The 20,276-nt window shown below is 44.5% G+C and overlaps 1 protein-coding gene across 3 annotated transcripts in view; it reads left to right on the top strand.

Moving 5' to 3' along the window:
• The window catches only part of naalad2 (N-acetylated alpha-linked acidic dipeptidase 2), a 21,057-nt gene extending 11,076 nt beyond the window's left edge, over positions 1-9,981 (top strand). For 2 of the 3 annotated variants that reach the window (XM_038982516.1, XM_038982517.1), the window contains 11 exons: positions 3,873-3,958; positions 4,221-4,340; positions 5,222-5,304; positions 5,420-5,483; positions 5,575-5,642; positions 8,270-8,361; positions 8,618-8,708; positions 8,898-9,162; positions 9,250-9,331; positions 9,424-9,516; positions 9,616-9,981. In XM_038982516.1, coding sequence (XP_038838444.1) covers positions 3,873-3,958; positions 4,221-4,340; positions 5,222-5,304; positions 5,420-5,483; positions 5,575-5,642; positions 8,270-8,361; positions 8,618-8,708; positions 8,898-9,162; positions 9,250-9,331; positions 9,424-9,516; positions 9,616-9,805 — 1,234 coding nt within the window. In that variant the 3' untranslated portion in view covers positions 9,806-9,981. Of the gene's footprint in view, positions 1-3,872; positions 3,959-4,220; positions 4,341-5,221; positions 5,305-5,419; positions 5,484-5,574; positions 5,643-8,269; positions 8,362-8,617; positions 8,709-8,897; positions 9,517-9,615 lie in introns of all 3 variants that reach the window. The other variant, XR_005474405.1, reaches the window with a different exon arrangement.
• Positions 9,982-20,276: the final 10,295 nt, after the last annotated feature.

The following is a 20,276-nucleotide window of genomic DNA, read 5'->3' as shown; positions in this document are numbered from 1 at the left end:
CCTATTAGTATACATGCACGTCATAGACCTTCCTCTGGGTGTCAAGAAGGCTGTGAGAGAAGAAATTAGGTGATTATCTCGATCTGGGATAGAATAAATCCTCTTGGAATGACGTGTACCCCAGTTCCGGTACTCTGAAGAACGCGATTTGGACAGTGGGGTTGCCTTTTGTTTTGCTGACGTTATAGGCGACTATTATTTCCGGCTTTGATTTTATTTGATACATGTCACCATATCATCGTAAAGTATGTTTTTTCAATATAGTTTCATCAGATTATTGAAATTTTTTCGGGAGTTTTGCCGTGTTCCGTTCTCTTCCGTTTGTTTACATGGAGAGATCCGTGCAACCCGGCTAGCGCGCTTGCTAAATGGAGAGAGAAAGTTGCCATTCTGAATCCAAACAACGACTCATCTGGACAAAGGACACCTTGTTCAACATTCTGATGAAAGATCAGCAAAAGTAAGACCCAATTTATGATGTTATTTCATATATCTGTCGTAGTCGCCGGCGCCCAAGTGTTTCTGGCTATTGTGCTAAGCTAATATAACGCAACATTTTGTTTTCGCTGTAAAACACTTAATAAATCGGAAATATTGTCTGGCATCACAAGATGCCTGTCTTTCATTTGCTGTACACTATGTATTTTTCAGAAATGTTTTATGATGAGTAATTAGGTATTTGACGTTGGTGTCTGTAAATATTATGGCTGCTTTCGGTGCAATTTCTGAATGTAGCTGCAATGTAAACTATGATTTATACCTGAAATATGCACATTTTTCGAGAAAAACATATGCTATACAATAAATATGTTATCAGACTGTCATCTGATGAGGTTGTTTCTTGGTTAGTGGCTATTTATATCTTTATTTGGCCGAATTTGTGATAGCTACTGATGGAGTCAAAAACTGATGGAGTAATAAAAGTGGAGTCTTTTGCTAACGTGGTTAGCTAATAGATTTACATATTTTGTCTTCCCTGTAAAACATTTTAAAAATCGGACATGTTGGCTGGATTCACGAGATGTGTACCTTTCATATGCTGTATTGGACTTGTTAATGTGTGAAAGTTAAATATTTAAAAAATATATATTTTGAATTTCGCGCCCTGCACTTGAAGTGGCTGTTGTCATAAGTGTACCGACATCGGGCTTGCACGCCAAACAGGTTAATACCCCCTATTTGGTGATTACGATCTGGTCTCATCGCTGCAACTCCCTAACAGGCTCAGGAGAGGTGAAGGTCAAGTCATGCGTCCTCCGAAACATAACCTGCCAAGCCGCACTTCTTAACACCCGCTCACTTAACCCGCCACAAGGAGTCACTAGAGCGCAATGAGCCAAGTAAAGCCCCCCCCCCTCGGCCAAACCCTCCCCTAACCCGGATGACGCTATGGGACACCCAGTCACGGCGGGTTGTGCCACAGCTGTAGTCGAACCCCAGGCTGTAGTGACGCCGAAACTCTGCGATGCAGTGCCTTAGATCACTGCGCCACTCGGAAGGCCGTCCCCTCTCTCTCTCTAATTCTCTGGAGTGTTGCCCAGAGCAGTAGAATAGAGGCTCCTTCTGTGTTCTGTGAGAGAGAGATTGACACACACACACATTTTCACACAACGAGTAGGGCAGAGGTAGCCTGCTCCCAGATCTGTTTGTGCTTTTGCCTACACCATTGTCATTGTCAAGACAAACATGTTCTGCATGACGATTCCATAAGGAGTTGGTAAGAGAAGAGGAACAGATTGGCACCAAGGCTAGGGGTGAGGGAGGGGCTCTCTTTGTTCCCATCAACAACAGTGGAGGAGAATTGGGATTACTGAAACAACATCAATGTAGAGTCTCTGTCTCCTCTCTGTCTCTGTCTCCTCTCTGTCTCCTTTCTGTCTCTGTCTCCTCTCTGTCTCTGTCTCCTCTCTGTCTCTGTCTCTGTCTCCTCTCTGTCTCCTCTCTGTCTCTGTCTCCTCTCTGTCTCCTCTCTGTCTCCTCTCTGTCTCTGTCTCCTCTCTGTCTCTGTCTCCTCTCTGTCTCTGTCTCCTCTCTGTCTCCTTTCTGTCTCCTCTCTGTCTCTGTCTCCTCTCTGTCTCTGTCTCCTCTCTGTCTCTGTCTCCTCTCTGTCTCTGTCTCCTCTCTGTCTCTGTCTCCTCTCTGTCTCCTCTCTGTCTCTGTCTCCTCTCTGTCTCCTTTCTGTCTCCTCTCTGTCTCTGTCTCCTTTCTGTCTCCTCTCTGTCTCTGTCTCCTCTCTGTCTCTTCTCTGTCTCTGTTTCCTCTCTGTCTCCTCTCTGTCTCTGTCTCCTCTCTGTCCCTGTCTCCTCTCTGTCTCTGTTTCCTCTCTGTCTCTTCTCTGTCTCTGTCTCCTTTCTGTCTCCTCTCTGTCTCTGTCTCCTCTCTGTCTCTGTCTCCTCTCTGTCTCTGTCTCCTCTCTGTCTCTGTCTCCTCTCTGTCTCCTTTCTGTCTCCTCTCTGTCTCTGTCTCCTCTCTGTCTCTGTCTCCTCTCTGTCTCTGTCTCCTCTCTGTCTCATTTCTGTCTCCTCTCTGTCTCTGTCTCCTCTCTGTCTCTGTCTCCTCTCTGTCTCTGTCTCCTCTCTGTCTCCTCTCTGTCTCTGTCTCCTCTCTGTCTCCTCTCTGTCTCTGTCTCCTCTCTGTCTCCTCTCTGTCTCTGTCTCCTCTCTGTCTCCTTTCTGTCTCCTCTCTGTCTCTGTCTCCTTTCTGTCTCCTCTGTCTCTGTCTCCTCTCTGTCTCCTCTCTGTCTCTTCTCTGTCTCTGTTTCCTCTCTGTCTCCTCTCTGTCTCTGTCTCCTCTCTGTCCCTGTCTCCTCTGTCTCTGTTTCTTCTATGTCTCTTCTCTGTCTCTGTCTCCTTTCTGTCTCCTCTCTGTCTCTGTCTCCTCTCTGTCTCTGTCTCCTCTCTGTCTCTGTCTCCTCTCTTCTCCTTTCTGTCTCCTCTCTGTCTATGTCTCCTTTCTGTCTCCTCTCTGTCTCTGTCTCGTCTCTGTCCTCTCTCTGTCTCCTCTCTGTCTCCTCTCTGTCTCTTCTCTGTCTCTGTTTCCTCTCTGTCTCCTCTCTGTCTCTGTCTCCTCTCTGTCTCTGTTTCCTCTCTGTCCCTGTCTCCCCTCTGTCTCTGTCTCCTCTCTTCTCTGTTTCCTCTTTGTCTCTGTTTCCTCTCTGTCTCTGTTTCCTCTCTGTCTCTGTCTCCTCTCTGTCTCTGTTTCCTCTCTGTCTCCTCTCTGTCTCTGTCTCTGTTTCCTCTCTGTCTCTGTCTCCTCTTTGTCTCTGTTTCCTCTCTGTCTCCTCTCTGTCTCCTCTCTGTCTCTGTTTCCTCTCTGTCTCTGTCTCCTCTCTGTCTCTGTTTCCTCTCTGTCTCTGTCTCCTCTCTGTCTCTGTTTCCTCTCTGTCTCCTCTCTGTCTCTGTTTCCTCTCTGTCTCCTCTCTGTCTCTGTCTCCTCTCTGTCTCTGTTTCCTCTCCGTCTCCTCTCTGTCTCTGTCTCCTCTCTGTCTCTGTTTCCTCTCTGTCTCCTCTCTGTCTCCTCTCTGTCTCTGTTTCCTCTCTGTCTCTGTCTCCTCTCTGTCTCTGTCTCCTCTCTGTCTCTGTCTCCTCTCTGTCTCTGTTTCCTCTCTGTCTCTGTCTCCTCTCTCTCTCTGTCTCCTCTCTGTCTCTGTTTCCTCTCTGTCTCTGTCTCCTCTCTGTCTCTGTTTCCTCTCTGTCTCTGTTTCCTCTCTGTCTGTTTCCTCTCTGTCTGTTTCCTCTCTGTCTGTTTCCTCTCTGTGTCTGTTTCCTCTCTGTCTGTTTCCTCTCTGTCTGTTTCCTCTCTGTCTGTTTCCTCTCTGTCTCCTCTCTGTCTCTGTCTCTGTTTCCTCTCTGTCTCCTCTCTGTGGTTCTCAGGAAGGTGCGTATGAACATCCACACCAACAACCAGGTGACCCGGATATACAACGTCATCGGGAGGTTACGAGGGGCCGTGGAGCCAGGTACCACTTCCCACAGCCTTCTCTGAATGTTCTAGTAAGGGCCTGTTGACCGGCTTTATGGAAGCCAGGGGACAGGACGTTGGGAGACAGTTCAGAGCTGGCTGTACACAGTCTGGAGCTTCCTCTACACAACTCAACACCAACAACTATCATCACTGTTTTGTTTCAAATACCTGGCACAACACTTGATTCACAACAGAATTAGGAGCACCGTAGATGGTGATTGTGCCCCCCCCCCCCCCCCTCTTTCCATTGTTGGCAGACCGCTATGTGATCCTGGGGGGCCACCGGGATGCCTGGGTGTTCGGGGGGATCGACCCGGTAACGGGAGCAGCCGTGGTGCACGAGAGTGTAAGGAGCGCCGGGAAACTGCTCAGAAAAGGTGTGTGTGTGGGGGTCAGATTAACATGCATTTAAACACACACACACACACACACACACAAACCACTATGTGCTGAGACAAGTCTTTATGACTGCAGCTGCATCATAAAAACATAAAACAGCAGACACAGGTGTAATCTGCATGCAAAACTCTGTAAGGATGACTGGTCCCATGCTGTAGCAGTCTGGAGTAGTTCTCTGTATTGTTCTAGAATGTTCCCATGCTGTAGCAGTCTGGAGTAGTTCTCTGTATTGTTCTAGAATGTTCCCATGCTGTAGCAGTCTGGAGTAGTTCTCTGTATTGTTCTAGAATGTTCCCATACTGTAGCAGTCTGGAGTAGTTCTCTGTATTGTTCTAGAATGTTCCCAAACTGTAGCAGTCTGGAGTAGTTCTCTGTATTGTTCTAGAATGTTCTCATACTGTAGCAGTCTGGAGTAGTTCTCTGTATTGTTCTAGAATGTTCCCATGCTGTAGCAGTCTGGAGTAGTTCTCTGTATTGTTCTAGAATGTTCTCATACTGTAGCAGTCTGGAGTAGTTCTCTGTATTGTTCTAGAATGTTCCCATACTGTAGCAGTCTGGAGTAGATCTCTGTATTGTTCTAGAATGTTCCCATACTGTAGCAGTCTGGAGTAGTTCTCAGTCATGTTGTAGAATGTTCTATCAGGCCTGTTTCCTCATATTATGTTTGACTCCGAGAAGTGCTGTATATTTTAGAGATTCAATGCATTTGACCCAGTGTGTGTTTTCTCTGGACTTGCTGTGTGTGTGTGTGTGTGTGTGTGTGTGTGTGTGTGTGTGTGTGTGTGTGTGTGTGTGTGTGTGTGTGTGTGTGTGTGTGTGTGTGTGTGTGTGTGTGTGTGTGTGTGTGTGTGTACTATAGGCTGGAGGCCCAGGAGGACCATAGTATTTGCCAGTTGGGATGCAGAGGAGTTTGGACTGCTGGGATCAACAGAGTGGGCTGAGGTACTACACACATTATGTGAGGTTGTGGTGAGGGAAACGTGTACTGTAGTGCTCTGTTAACAGAGTGGATTAAACTCTAATATAAATGTCTGTCCTGTCTCTTTCTCCTTGACAGGAAAACGCCAAAGTGCTGCAGCAGAGAGCAGTGGCTTACATCAATGCAGACTCAGCGATAGAGGGTGAGTTTGTGTGTGTGTGTTGGGGGGGGTTGTGTGGGTTGTCACATGTGAAAATGACACTCAGGTGTGTGTGTTTCTTTGTGTGTTGCAGGTATGTACACATTGAGGATAGACTGCACTCCCTCTCTCCACACCTTGGTGTACGACATCACCAAACAGGTAAACTTGAATCAGCTGTCTATCAACTGTCTATTTCAGGATTACACTGTGGCGCGTTGCTTTCCAGGAAGTAGCGTTGTAGTTTTTGAACTTTTGAACACTTTTTGAATGTATTCAATGGGCAAAAACATAACGAATGGTTTTCAGCACAGAAACTTCATATAAGGCTTCTGGCAGAAGTATAATTCATCCACAAACACAAATGTAATTTTATATTGTGGTGGAAATTCTACCTTTAACTAATAATGAGGAGAGGCAAAATCAATAATTAGTCAAGATATTACTTTTATTAAAAACGTATTATAATAAGGAGGCTGGTCGCCCCAGCCACACAGGTGAGATGGAGTGAGAGCCTCATGTACAGAGTACAGGAACATTTATATAGTCACGCTACCCCATGCAAGCATCTGCAAAACACGTGACCCTATGTATGTGTATGTGTGTGTGTGAGGGGAGACAACTAGGGGAAAAGGTTGCCTCACTCTGTCGCAACTGAGAGGACAATATCGGCCAGAATGACAGGATGACACTCCATACATACTTCCTCTAACAGTAGCTCAACGGTTCCCCCAAGTTGGGCAAGCAAGCGCCTTTGACTGTCGGCCCAGATGATGTATGGTTGTACTGGTCACACACACAGAAAACATGAGTCTTTGGCCCAGATACAGGCTCCAAACAGAACAAGAGCTCTGTTACTGGGATATAACCTTTACTCTGTCTCCGATCAAGAGGAACCAGTCCGTTTCTGGCAATTCTTGGCTGTGGCCAGACATCATGGGGTCATTCTATACACTCAAACAGTCAGGACAGGCCTCTATTAATGAGCATACACACTTTTCTATCTTCTGTGAGTTAGTTTATATGACAATCTCAAACCCAATGCCTAGGCTTATAGACAGATGTTTTAGTACACAAGCATTAGTAAGGTTTAACTTCAAAATGCCCTCACAATATACAGTACCAGTGAAAAGTTTGGACACACCTACTTATTCAAGGGTTTTTCTTTATTTTGACTATTTTCTACATTGTAGAATAATAGTGAAGACATCAAAACGATGAAATAACACATATGGAATCATCTAGTAACCAAAAAAGTGTTAAACAATTCAAAATATATTTTAGATTCTTCAAAGTAGCCACGCTTTGCCTTGATGACAGCTTTGCACACTCTTGGCATTCTCTCAACCAGCTTCATGAGGAATGCTTTTCCAACAGTTTTGAAGGAGTTCCCACATATGCTGAGCACTTGTTGGCTGCTTTTCCTTCACTCTGCGGTCCAACACATCCCAAACCATCTCAATTGGGTTGAGGTCGGGTGATTGTGGAGGCCAGGTCATCTGATGCAGCACTCCATCACTCTCCTTCTTGGTCAAATAGCCGTTACACAGCCTGGAGGTGTGTTTTGGGTCATTATCCTGTTGAAAAACAAATTATAGTCCCTAAGCGCAAACCAGATGGGATGGGCGTATCGCTGCAGAATGCTGTGCCTTGAATTGTAAGTAAATCACAGACAGTGTCACCAGCAAAGCACCCCCACACCATCACACCTCCATGCTTCACGGTGGGAACCACACATGCGGAGATCATCCGTTCACCTACTCTACGTCTCACAAAGACACAGCAGTTGAAACCAAAAATCTCAAATGTGGACTCATTAGACCAAAGATTTCCAGCAATGTCCATTGCTCGTGTTTCTTGGCCCAAGCAAGTCTCTTGTCATTGGTGTCCTTTAGTAGTTGTTTCTTTGCAGCAATCTGACAATGATTGCCTGATTCATGCAGTCTCCTCTGAACAGTTGATGTTGAGATGTGTCTATTACTTGAACTCTGTGAAGCATTTATTTGGGCTGCAATCTGAGGTGCAGTTAACTCTAATGAATTTATCCTCTGCAGCAGAGGTAACTCTCGGTCTTCCCAGTTTCATCATAGTGCTTGATGGCTTTTGCGTCTGCACTTGAAGATAGTTCAAATTTCAAAGTTCTTGAAATTTTCTGAAATGACTGACCTTCATGTTTTAAAGTAATGATGGACTGTTGTTTCTCTTTGATTATTTGAGCTGTTCTTGCCATAATATGGACTTGGTCTTTTACCAAATAGGGCTATCTCCTGTATACCACCCCTACCTTGTCACAACACAACTGGTTGGCTCAAACGCATCAAGAAGGAAAGAAATTCCACAAATTAACTTTTAACAAGGCACACCTGTTAATTGAAATGCATTCCAGGTGACTACTTCATGAAGCTGGTTGAGAGAATGGCAAGAGTGTGTAAAGCTGTCATCAAGGCAAAGGGTGGTTACTTTGACGAATCTAAAATATATTTTGATTTGTTTAACACTTTTTTTTAGTTACTACATGATTCCATTTGTGTTATTTCATAGTTTTGATGTCTTCACTATTATTCTACAATGTAGAAAATAGTAAAAATAAAGAAAAACCCTTGAATGAGTAGATGTGTCCAGACTTGACTGGTACTGTATATATTAAATGACTGCGTTTTGATGAATTTGATCAAACCCATTCAAAAGATTAGGGGACATGATACAGAAGTAAACAGAAGAGGTGGTTACTTTCACAGGGTGTAGACCGACATAGTTCCAGACTATAACACAACAATACCTCTCTGTAGGTGTCCAGTCCAGAGGAGGGAGAGGAGGGGTTGTCTCTGTATGAGAGCTGGCACAAGCGCGACAACTGGACAGATGACCGCGATGCACCCCGGTCAGACCCACTACCAACCACAATAGACTTATCACTCTGATCACATGCACTTTTATTGATTGATTTTATTTACATTTTAGATTTTTGTCATTTAGCAGATGCTCTTATCCAGACTGACTAATTTGGTGTATAAACAATTACAATTATGAACCAACCTTTTGTGGTTTTTTCTCTTTCTCTCTCCCCCTCCCTCCCTCCCTCCCTCCCTCTCTCCCTCTCTCCCTCTGTCCCTCCCTCTCTCCCTCCCACCCTGTAGGATCAGTAAGCTGGGTTCAGGCAGTGACTTTGAGGCGTATTTTATCCGACTGGGCATCGCAGCAGGCAGGGCCCGATACACCAAGAACAGGGTGAGAGGGACATTGTTCTGGGGGGCTGACGGGTGAACCTGGAGACAGGAGCACATTGCAGATGTCCTTTTGATGCAATACAATAGCCCACCTCCACCAACATGGGGGTCATCATCGGGCATTTAAAGTAGGAAAAACCGTTCATGTTTTTTCATGCAAACAAAGCGGTGTGTGTATTCTACTTTGTAGAAGACAGAGCGGTACAGCAGCTACCCAGTGTATCACAGTGTGTATGAGACCTTTGAGTTGGTGGAGAGGTTCTACGACCCTTCCTTCCGGAAGCTCAGAGCCGTAGCTCAGGTCAGGGGAGGCCTCATCTTCCTATTGGCTGATTCACAGCTCCTCCCCCTGGATGCCAATCAATACGCTGGCTCTCTGACAAAGTACGCCCACACCATCGCTCAGCTGGGACAGAAACACCCAGATGCTCTTGTGAAATACGGGGTATCATTCGGTAAGAGAAAACACACACACGTTTACATACAAAGACACTCATTCTGAATCCCCCATCACCTACAAAGTCTAATTTGTTTTTGTCCAGATTCTCTGTTCTCTGCGGTGGAGAACTTCACTGTGGCTGCTAGGGACTTCCATGAGCGTCTCAACACTCTGGACAGGACAGAGTAAGAGCGCGTGTGTGTGTGTGTGTGCTTTCTAGCGTGTCTTCATAGGTTGTGGAAGTGTGTTAACAGGTGTGTTCCCCCTACTCTCTCAGCCCTATACAGATACGTATGGTCAATGACCAGCTAATGTACCTGGAGAGAGCCTTCGTGGACCCGCTAGGTTTACCTGGCCGACCGTTCTACAGGTGAGAGCCAGCTACAGCACATACTCAGTGCTGTGTAATGTCTTCATGATCAGTTTAGAATCAGATTTTATTTTCTCTCACCCTCTTCCCTCTCTCCAGACATGTGATCTTTGCTCCCAGCAGTCATAATAAATATGCTGGCGAGTCCTTCCCTGGCATTTATGATGCGCTGTTCGACATTGAGCGTACAGCCAATCCCAAACAGGCGTGGGACGAAGTGAGGCGACAGATCAGCATCGCTGCGTTTACCGTCCAAGCTGCCGCCATGACACTCACACCCCCTGCCTAAAAAAAAGATCTCACACACACACACACACACAGCACCTGAGAAAGACACACCAGCCCTGCCTTACACTCCATGCTTTATCTGAGCCAGTAGTCTGAGGCCACATCCTCTCCCATCGCTATCTGGCTGCTTTTAGTAAAACTGCACCATTTTGAAAATAAAAACAGACTTTTAATGAAGTAATGGTTTGTGAACTTCATCCCTCTGGTATAAAGATAGCCCATCCTCAGCAGTGTAATTACAATGTAGGTGCAGAGTTTTATTAAGTTTGTGTGATAGCACATTGTGTGATAGCAAAGAGTGAAACTAAATCACAGATTTCAGATGTGCTGTAAAACAACCCAAAACAAAGACAGTTAAAACACGACCATGATGAAGGTAAGAGAACATCGTTTGACCAGTTAAATTCGCTGGAAGGAAGCTGATATCAATAAAATGCCACACAGTCTCAAATGCACTTAACAAAGAACAGGAGGACTGATCCATGTGTGTGTGTGTGCGCGTGTGGTCGAGAACTTCTGACTCGCTGTACCTAATTGCTCATTAGTTACAGATCCTGATCCATTAGTTACAGATCCTGATCCAATAGTTACAGATCCTGATCCAATAGCTACAGATCCTGATCCATTAGTTACAGATCCTGATCCATTAGTTACAGATCCTGATCCATTAGTTACAGATCCTGATCCATTAGTTACAGATCCTGATCCATTAGTTACAGATCCTGATCCATTAGTTACAGATCCTGATCCAATAGCTACAGATCCTGATCCATTAGCTACAGATCCTGATCCATTAGCTACAGATCCTGATACATTAGTTACAGATCCTGATACTGTAGCTACAGATCCTGATCCATTAGTTACAGATCCTGATCCAATAGTTACAGATCCTGATACTGTAGCTACAGATCCTGATCCATTAGTTACAGATCCTGATCCATTAGTTACAGATCCTGATACTGTAGCTACAGATCCTGATCCATTAGTTACAGATCCAGATCCATTAGTTACAGATCCTGATCCATTAGTTACAGATCCTGATCCATTAGTTACAGATCCTGATCCATTAGTTACAGATCCTGATACTGTAGTTACAGATCCTGATACTGTAGTTACAGATCCAGATGAGGGTTTCTATGGTGATAGCTGCCTGGATCTCCTTTCAGTGAGAAGATAGAGGAGGTAGTAGGAAGACCTGATGGTTATTGCCTTCAGACAGTGTTTCAGTGAGAAGATAGAGGAGGTAGTAGGAAGACCTGATGGTTATTGCCTTCAGACAGTGTTTCAGTGAGAAGATAGAGGAGGTAGTAGGAAGACCTGATGGTTAATGCCTTCAGACAGTGTTTCAGTGAGAAGATAGAGGTAGTAGGAAGACCTGATGGTTATTGCCCTCAGACAGTGTTTCAGTGAGAAGATAGAGGAGGTAGTAGGAAGACCTGATGGTTAATGCCTTCAGACAGTGTTTCAGTGAGAAGATAGAGGAGGTAGTAGGAAGACCTGATGGTTATTGCCCTCAGACAGTGTTTCAGTGAGAAGATAGAGGAGGTAGTAGGAAGACCTGATGGTTATTGCCCTCAGACAGTGTTTCAGTGAGAAGATAGAGGAGGTAGTAGGAAGACCTGATGGTTATTGCCTTCAGACAGTGTTTCAGTGAGAAGATAGAGAAGGTAGTAGGAAGACCTGATGGTTATTGCCCTCAGACAGTGTTTCAGTGAGAAGATAGAGGAGGTAGTAGGAAGACCTGATGGTTAATGCCTTCAGACAGTGTTTCAGTGAGAAGATAGAGGTAGTAGGAAGACCTGATGGTTAATGCCTTCAGACAGTGTTTCAGTGAGAAGATAGAGGTAGTAGGAAGACCTGATGGTTATTGCCCTCAGACAGTGTTTCAGTGAGAAGATAGAGGAGGTAGTAGGAAGACCTGATGGTTATTGCCCTCAGACAGTGTTTCAGTGAGAAGATAGAGGTAGTAGGAAGACCTGATGGTTATTGCCCTCAGACAGTGTTTCAGTGAGAAGATAGAGGTAGTAGGAAGACCTGGTGGTTATTGCCCTCAGACAGTGTTTCAGTGAGAATATAGAGGAGGTAGTAGGAAGACCTGATGGTTATTGCCTTCAGACAGTGTTTCAGTGAGAAGATAGAGGTAGTAGGAAGACCTGATGGTTATTGCCCTCAGACAGTGTTTCAGTGCAGTGAAGTTTAGTCTGCATTCTGAGTAGAATGTCATCGGTGTCATTAGTACCCAGTGTAATTCTAGAGCTAAATACAAAAAGCGTACATACAACATACATACTGCTATCAGCCTACCATCAACAGGGTACAGGTTCATTCAAACATATGGGAGCAGCATGTACCCTGTGCTAGATTTCATTCTCTATCTGGTTCTATGCATTCCACTTTCCATTCTCCTTCCCCCTCTCAGTGTGCGTGTCTGTGGGAGAGGGAAGGTCCAGATGAGCCCAGGTGATTGGCTCCAGTATATCACCTAGGAGACATGACAGGGAGATCAATTATATGAATACCACAGAGATCCTATTAAATTACTTAGTAACTTAATAAGAGATTACTTAGAGATCTAATTGGTACTTTTTTTTACCCCCTTTTCTTCCTAATTTCGTGATTACGATCTGGTCTCAACGCTGCAACTCCCCAACGGGCTCGGGAGAGGTGAAGGTCAAGTCATGCGTCCTCCAAAACATGACCCACCAAGTCGTACTTCTTAACACCCGCTCGCTTAACCCGGAAGCCAGCTGCACCAATGTGTCGGAGGAAACACCGTTCAACTGATGACCAAAGTCAGCCTGCAGGCGCCCGGTCCGCCACAAGGAGTCGCTAGAGCGTGATGAGCCAAGTAAAGCCCCCCCCAGAGGCCTGTGTTTGGTGTGTACCGTGGTGCTGTTGGACTCTGCATAGCTGAGCTCTGGTAGAGAGTTCTTGGCATAGATAAATAAGATGGCCTGGCTGCCAGTCTGGTGCCAATCAAACCTACATGGTACTACCTTCATCCTCATGGGGAGAGGGAGACAGACACAGAGAGAGAGATGGAGTGTAGAGAGAAAGCGAAAGGTAGAGTTGAGTGAGAGAGGTAGAGAGAGAGAGCAAAAGTCAGAGGGGGCCATCGGCACTTCTGATTGTATGTACCTAAGGCTGTCTGAGTCAGTGCCTGAACTAAACTCTGAAGGGGTCCTGACCTTATCTGGTGTCCTCCAGAGGTGGTGTCCTCCAGAGGTGATCTCCTGTGGTGCAGCCCTCCTGGGCCAGAAAACAGTTAAAGGGCTGATGTCTTCCTCCTACAGCAGCTCCAGAACGTCATCCTGACAGACAGGGGACAGCACAGAACAGAGGCCAACAACAGTCATTGATCACACATCTATCCAGACAAACTAGACAGGAGGAGGACATATTAGCGTCAGAATATCAAGTGTTTTTGGGTCTCACCCCTCGTGGAAGTTGGGGACTCCAGGGTGGTTGTTTACACTTCTCGTTACTCCCTGGACCAGAGAAAGACTGCAACCGAGAGAAACCAGGATACACACCATAAACAATAGATCACACTAAAAAGATAATCAAACTCCTCTAAACATCTCATCCTACCACTGAGCTACTCTCTGAACCCTGACTGGTAACCTCCTGGTAACCTCTACACACTGGGAAATGATGAGAATATGAACAGGAGTAGTACTCTACCTTGGAGCAGCCTCCATTCTTACAGGATGTGCCAATATTCACATCCTCCCGTCCGAGAGAGAGAGAGCCTATGAGCCACCCACCTCTCAATCCTATCAGAGCCAGGTTAAAAGTCCATTATTACAGCAGCATACCTGTGTTCTCAAGCTGGCTGATCTCTGCCTGCTGGAGTTTCTCCAGAGCCTGTCTCAGAGAGGAGAACACCTTCTGCTGAAGTCTGGCCGGGGGCTCATCACCACTGAAACACAGACACCTTAGCTTTCTTGGGAACAGGAACAATGGTGGCCCTCTTGAAGCATGTGGGAACAGCAGACTGGGATAGGGATTGATTGAATATGTCCGTAAACACACCAGCCAGCTGGTCTGCGCATGCTCTGATGACGTGGCTAGGGATGCCGTCTGGGCTGGCAGCCTTGCGAGGGTTAACACGTTTAAATGTTTTACTCACGTTGGCTGCGGTGAAGGAGAGCCCGCAGGTTTTGGTAGCGGGCCGTGTCGGTGGCACTATTGTCCTCAAAGCGAGCAAAGAAGTTGTTTCGTTTGTCTGGGAGCAAGACATCGGGGTCCACGGCGGGGCTGGTTTTCTTTTTGTAATCTGTGATTGACTGTAGACCCTGCCACATACCTCTTGTGTCTGAGCTGTTGAATTGCGACTCTACTTTGTCTCTATACTGACGCTTAGCTTGTTTGATTGCCTTGCTGAGGGAATAGCTACACTGTTTGTATTCGGTCAAGTTTCCGGTCGCCTTGCCCTGATTAAAAGCAGTGGTTCAAGCTTTCAGTTTTGCGTGAATGCTGCCATCAATCCACAGTTTCTGGTTGGGGAAGGTTATAATAGTCGCCGTGGGTACAACATCACCGATGCACTTGCTAATAAACTCGCTCACCAAATCACTAAGGATAAATACAAACTGTGTGTGTATGTGCGTGGGTTTGTGTGTGTTACCTCGGTCGATGTATCAGCTCCAGTGGTTTAGGAGCCTGGATGACACAGGGGTCACCCCGAGGCTTTATCTCCATTCTCTCTCCTCCCCTCTGAGCTCTTCACTTCTGGCCTGATCGGCTCCGCTGGCTTCTCTCTGTTATGGATACCTCTGCTGCAGCCCTGAGGAGAGTAACCCCCTTCTAACTTCTCTCTGTTATGGATACCTCTGCTGCAGCCCTGAGGAGAGAAACCCCCTTCTAACTTCTCTCTGTTATGGATACCTCTGCTGCAGCCCTGAGGAGAGTAACCCCCTTCTAACTTCTCTCTGTTATGGATACCTCTGCTGCAGCCCTGAGGAGAGTAACCCCCTTCTAACTTCTCTCTGTTATGGATACCTCTGCTGCAGCCCTGAGGAGAGAAACCCCCTTCTAACTTCTCTCTGTTATGGATACCTCTGCTGCAGCCCTGAGGAGAGTAACAACCTTCTAACTTTAGCATATCCACATTTCATCTCCACTTCTAACTTAGGCATAGGAAACTTTAGAAAGGCCTCTACTCTTCTATCTCAGAGAGGGATGCCAAGAGTGTGCAAAGCTGTCATCAAGGCAAAGGGTGGTTACTTTGAAGAATCTAAAATCAAAAATATATTTTGATTTGTTTAACACTTTTTTGGTTACTACATGATTCCGTATGTGTTATTTCATAGTTTTGATGTCTTCACTATTATTCTGCAATGTAGAAAATAGTCAATAGTAAATAGCCCTTAACCAACAATGCAGTTTTAAGAAAATACCTAAAAAAAAGGAAAAATAAAGAGATAAGAATAACAAATTATTAAAGAGCAGCAGTAAATAACAAATCAAATGTTATTTGTCACATACACATGGTTAGCAGATGTTAATGCGAGTGTAGCGAAATGCTTGTGCTTCTAGTTCTGACCGTGCAGTAATATCTAACAAGTAATCTAACAATTTCACAACAACTACCTTATACACACAAGTGTAAAGGAATGAATAAGAATATGTACATATAAATATATGGATGAGCGATGGCCAAATGGCATAGGCAAGATGCAGTAGATGGTATAGAGTACAGTATATACATATGAGATGAGTAATGTTGGGTATGTAAACATTATATAAATGTAAACATTATATTCTTTTAAAGTGACTAGTGATACATTTATTTCATCAAATTTTTTATTATTAAAGTGGCTAGAGATAGCGGAGTTAAATACAGGGGGTACTGGTACAGAGTCAATGTGCGGGGGCACAGGTGTTGAGGTAATTGAGGTAATATGCACATGTAGGTAGAGTTATTAAAGTGACTGCATAGATAACAGAGAGTAGCAGCAGCGTAGAAGGAGGGGGGCAATGCAAATAGTCTGGGTAGCCATTTGATTAGATGTTCAGGAGTCTCATGGCTTGGGGGTAGAAGCTGTTTAGAAGCCTCTTGGACCTAGACTTGGTGCTCCGGTACCCCTTTCCGTGCGGTAGCAGAGAGAACAGTCTATGACTAGGGTGGCTGGAGTCTTGTTATTACCTAATCTTAACACCTGGTGGCGGCCCGTCAGGAAGTCCAGGATCCAGTTGCAGAGGGAGGTGTTTAGTCCCAGGGTCCTTAACTTAGTGATGAGCTTTGAGGGGACTATGGTGTTGAACGCTGAGCTATAGTCAATGAATAGCATTCTCACATAGGTGTTCCTTTTGTCCAGGTGTGAAAGGGCAGTGTGGAGTGCAATAGAGATTGCATCATCTGTGGATCTGTTGGTGTGGTATGCAAATTGGAGTCGGTGTAGGGTTTCTGGGATAATGGTGTTGATGTGACCCATGACCAGCCTTTCAAAGCATTTCATTGCTACAGACGTGATTGCTACGGGTTAGTAGTCATTTAGGCAGGTTACCTTAGTGTTCTTGTGCACAGGGACTATGGTGGTCTGCTTGAAACATGTTGGTATTACAGACTCAGACAGGGAGAGGTTGAAAATGTCAGTGAAGACACTTGCCAGTAGGTCAGCGCAATCAAATCTATTTATAAAGCCCTTCTTACCTCAGCTGATATCTCAAAGTGCTGTACAGAAACCCAGCCTAAAACCCCAAACAGCAAGCAATGCAGGTGTAGAAGCACGGTGGCTAGGAAAAACTCCCTAGAAAGGCCAGAACCTAGGAAGAAACCTAGAGGAACCAGGCTATGAGGGGTGGCCAATCCTCTTCTGGCTGTGCCAAAGGGAGATGATAACAGAACATGGCCAAGATGTTCAAATGTTCATAGATGACCAGCAGGGTCAAATAATAATAATCAACATGTTATAAAATCATTTGAATGTTCATGTTAATCTGTATCTACCCAACTGCTGCTGCTGCTGCTGCATTCATTAGCATTTTAAGAATATGGTAATCACATTTTGATGACTCAACCTGAAATATTTCTAATGTTAAAACCAAACACGTGGTAGAAATATACAAATGTCGCACAATAGAACTTTACACATACCGGTTTAAAATAAATGATTTATAATCAAAAGAATTTCTTCATATTAGCATAAACCTTCTGTCTGATTATATATGCAAATTAAATTGTGAAATTACATTCAGGAAAGCCTGAATTGTCATCTAAAATATAGGTAACACCAATGACAAAAAATATTAAAATACATTAAGCTGGGATTTATGTTGATTTAGAATGGTAAAGGGTTAACTTGACTAAGTTTTGGTAAAAAAATAAGTAATGTTGGCTCTTCAAAATCCACAATTTCCGCAGAATTACCCAAATAACCTATAGGGCCCTACTAAAGAAATGTGAAGTTTGAAATGAAATAAGTTTGCTAATATGGGTGATTGTTCATGGGACAATTAATAGCTGCAACATTTAAGTAGTTGTAAGGGTTAGGGCTGTCCGACAAAAAAATAAAAATCTTACTTGACCGAAAGTCATGTTATTTCGACCAATCGATTGCTCAACATTTAAACGTGCATTTTTCCATTTATACACACCATGTGTTTTAATAAAATCAACTATATGCATTGCGCTTGTCTGATGCTTTAAGCTTACGGGTTGATGCCTCAAGAGGGCGCCAGAGATCTAGATAACCAGAAGAAAAAAAACCTGACCCAACTATTCTCCTCCAGCAGATTCTGCCATTACTCTCCTGAAGTTGCCGGTAATAGGCTACACGAGGAGTCTGCAGCCTTTTCTCATGTGGAAATGACAATTTATCTTACCATTTCTACTGATCTGCGTGCCAGTTATGGTTTTCATATGCACATGTTCGTGGAATGGTTTCATTTAATTTTTAAGGTCTTATCATAAAATCATTGTCATGTGGTTAACAAATTTCATCCAAATCTAAATTAAAATGATAAACCTAAAAAGTAACTTAAATTGCCATTGCCAACAATGTAAAAATAGCCTGCATACAGCAAACAAATAAAAACAGAAAATATCCTGATTTAAAAAAAAATATATCCTATAAATCACATTGGCTGCACATGGCCTGTCTGCAACAAACTTTAAACATTGATACAATTAATGGGTCTGGCCCAAACCTTGCACTAGCGAGCTTGGGACAGACACAGCTGTAGGCTATTTGCTCAAGGGATAAGAAGTAGTGCTTGACTTGGGCAGGAGCTTACCTCAAATGTTCTACTGCTTGAGCTCCTGTTCCTCTTAATAAATATTAGCTCAAAGGTATTGTGGAGCTCCTGCACCTAAATATAAACAGTACTGACACCCAAAATGAGTACCGGAACCTATTTCAGTCCAAGTCAAGCACTGATGAGTGTCACACCCTGACCATAGTTTGCTTTGTATGTTTCTATGTTTTGTTTGGTCAGGGTGTGATCTGAGTGGGCATTCTATGTTGTATGTCTAGTTTGTCTGTTTCTATGTGTTTGGCCTGATATGGTTCTCAATCAGAGGCAGGTGTTAGTCGTTGTCTCTGATTGGGAACCATATTTAGGTAGCCTGTTTTGTATTGTGGGTTGTGGGTGATTGTTCCTGTTACTGTGTTCACGTTACGGGACTGTTTCGTCTTCGTTCATTTTGTCGGTTTATTGTTTTTGTTCGTTGTTTAAGTTTTCTATTAAAATGGATAATCATCACGCTGCATTGTGGTCCTCCGATCCTTCATACTACTCCTCCTCTGATGAGGAAGAAGACGAGCGTTACAATGAGAAGCCTATTTTTATGACATTCCCACTGGATCAGAGCATTTTCCCTGTCATGCTGAGTGGTTATTGAAAGGGCGAGAGCTGGAAATATTTTTCAAATACATTGAGGAACTAAAAACAGAATTTTTTTGCTTGCTGTTTGAGGTGAAGAAAACATTACTTTGAGCAGCTCCACAGGTCATTAGTGGTGGTGCATTAAGCCAATCAGAAATACTAATCAGATCCCCAAATGAGCACATATATATGCCTACATTTGCACACAGGCCACGTAGTCTATAGGTCTACTTCTATGTGTAAATCAGGCCACGGAGCCTATAGGTCTACTTCTATGTGTAAATCAGGCCACGTAGCCTATAGGTCTACTTCTATGTGTAAATCAGGCCACGTAGCCTATAGGCCTACTTTGTGTAAATCAGGCCACGGAGCCTATAGGCCTACTTCTATGTGTAAATCAGGCCACGTAGCCTATAGGTCTACTTCTATGTGTAAATCAGGCCACGTAGCCTATAGGTCTACTTCTATGTGTAAATCAGGCCACGTAGCCTATAGGCCTACTTCTATGTGTAAATCAGGCCACATAGCCTATAGGCCTACTTCTATGTGTAAATCAGGCCACGGAGCCTATAGGCCTACTTCTATGTGTAAATCAGGCCACGTAGTCTATGCGTGCCAGTCCTTACTCAACATTGACAGGAGCACTCCAAACAAAAGACAATGACAAAATTGAATTGATAAAACTCATAAATGGACTGAAACGAACTCCCCAAAAATTCTCACAAAGTGTAGCATAGGTTGTGCACTCTGCAAACAATGTGTCCACTCAGACAATGAGAACAGGAAGACTGGAATAATATATTGAATACATTAAAATAAACTACCGTAACCAAAGTAACAAGCATTGTAGATTAGAAATTATAGGAATTAACGGTAAACATACTACTGGTGATATGGGGAAGTGATATACACTAACAATCAAACCCAAACAATTCACACAATATGAAACAAATGTGCACAAATTGGCGGGAGAGAAGTGCATTCTGGAAAGAGAAGTGCTTTGTGCATCTGGGTGCTGCATGGTCAATCTGACGTCTGCATTGGCCGTGCAGCATTTACGGTGATACGGCCTCGGCAGAAGTCAGGGCAAGAACGGCCTCGGCAGAAGTCAGGGCAAGAACGGCCTCGGCAGAAGTCAGGGCAAGAACGGCCTCGGCAGAAGTCAGGGCAAGAACGGCCTCGGCAGAAGTCAGGGCAAGAACGGCCTCGGCAGAAGTCAGGGCAAGAACGGCCTCGGCAGAAGTCAGGGCAAGAACGGCCTCGGCAGAAGTCAGGGCAAGAACGGCCTCGGCAGAAGTCAGGGCAAGAACGGCCTCGGCAGAAGTCAGGACATTCATACTCCTTGCGGAGCAGTGCAGTGCTGTTGTCAGGGGAGTGTGTTTATACAGGATGTACCACCCTCACCTACCGTCAAACAATCATGTCAACGTGGAGCTATACAGAGCCCTCCACATTGTTACAACATTTGGGCGGGGCATAGCGAAGCGGTATAGAGCTCGATTTGGCCTCTGGAGGCTCCACCACATTTTCGAATCAAGCATAAATTGTCTTTTGGTCTAGGCCTCAGCAATGGATTAGTTCACTGAGATAGGTGAAAATATATATATATATTTTCACCTATTTGTTACTGCTCAACTAAA

This window comes from Salvelinus namaycush, unplaced genomic scaffold (genome assembly GCF_016432855.1).
Source record: "Salvelinus namaycush isolate Seneca unplaced genomic scaffold, SaNama_1.0 Scaffold12, whole genome shotgun sequence".
Lineage (NCBI taxonomy): Eukaryota > Metazoa > Chordata > Actinopteri > Salmoniformes > Salmonidae > Salvelinus > Salvelinus namaycush.
The sequence above is the reverse complement of the archived record's forward strand: the minus strand, read 5'-3'. Positions and strand labels throughout refer to the sequence as shown.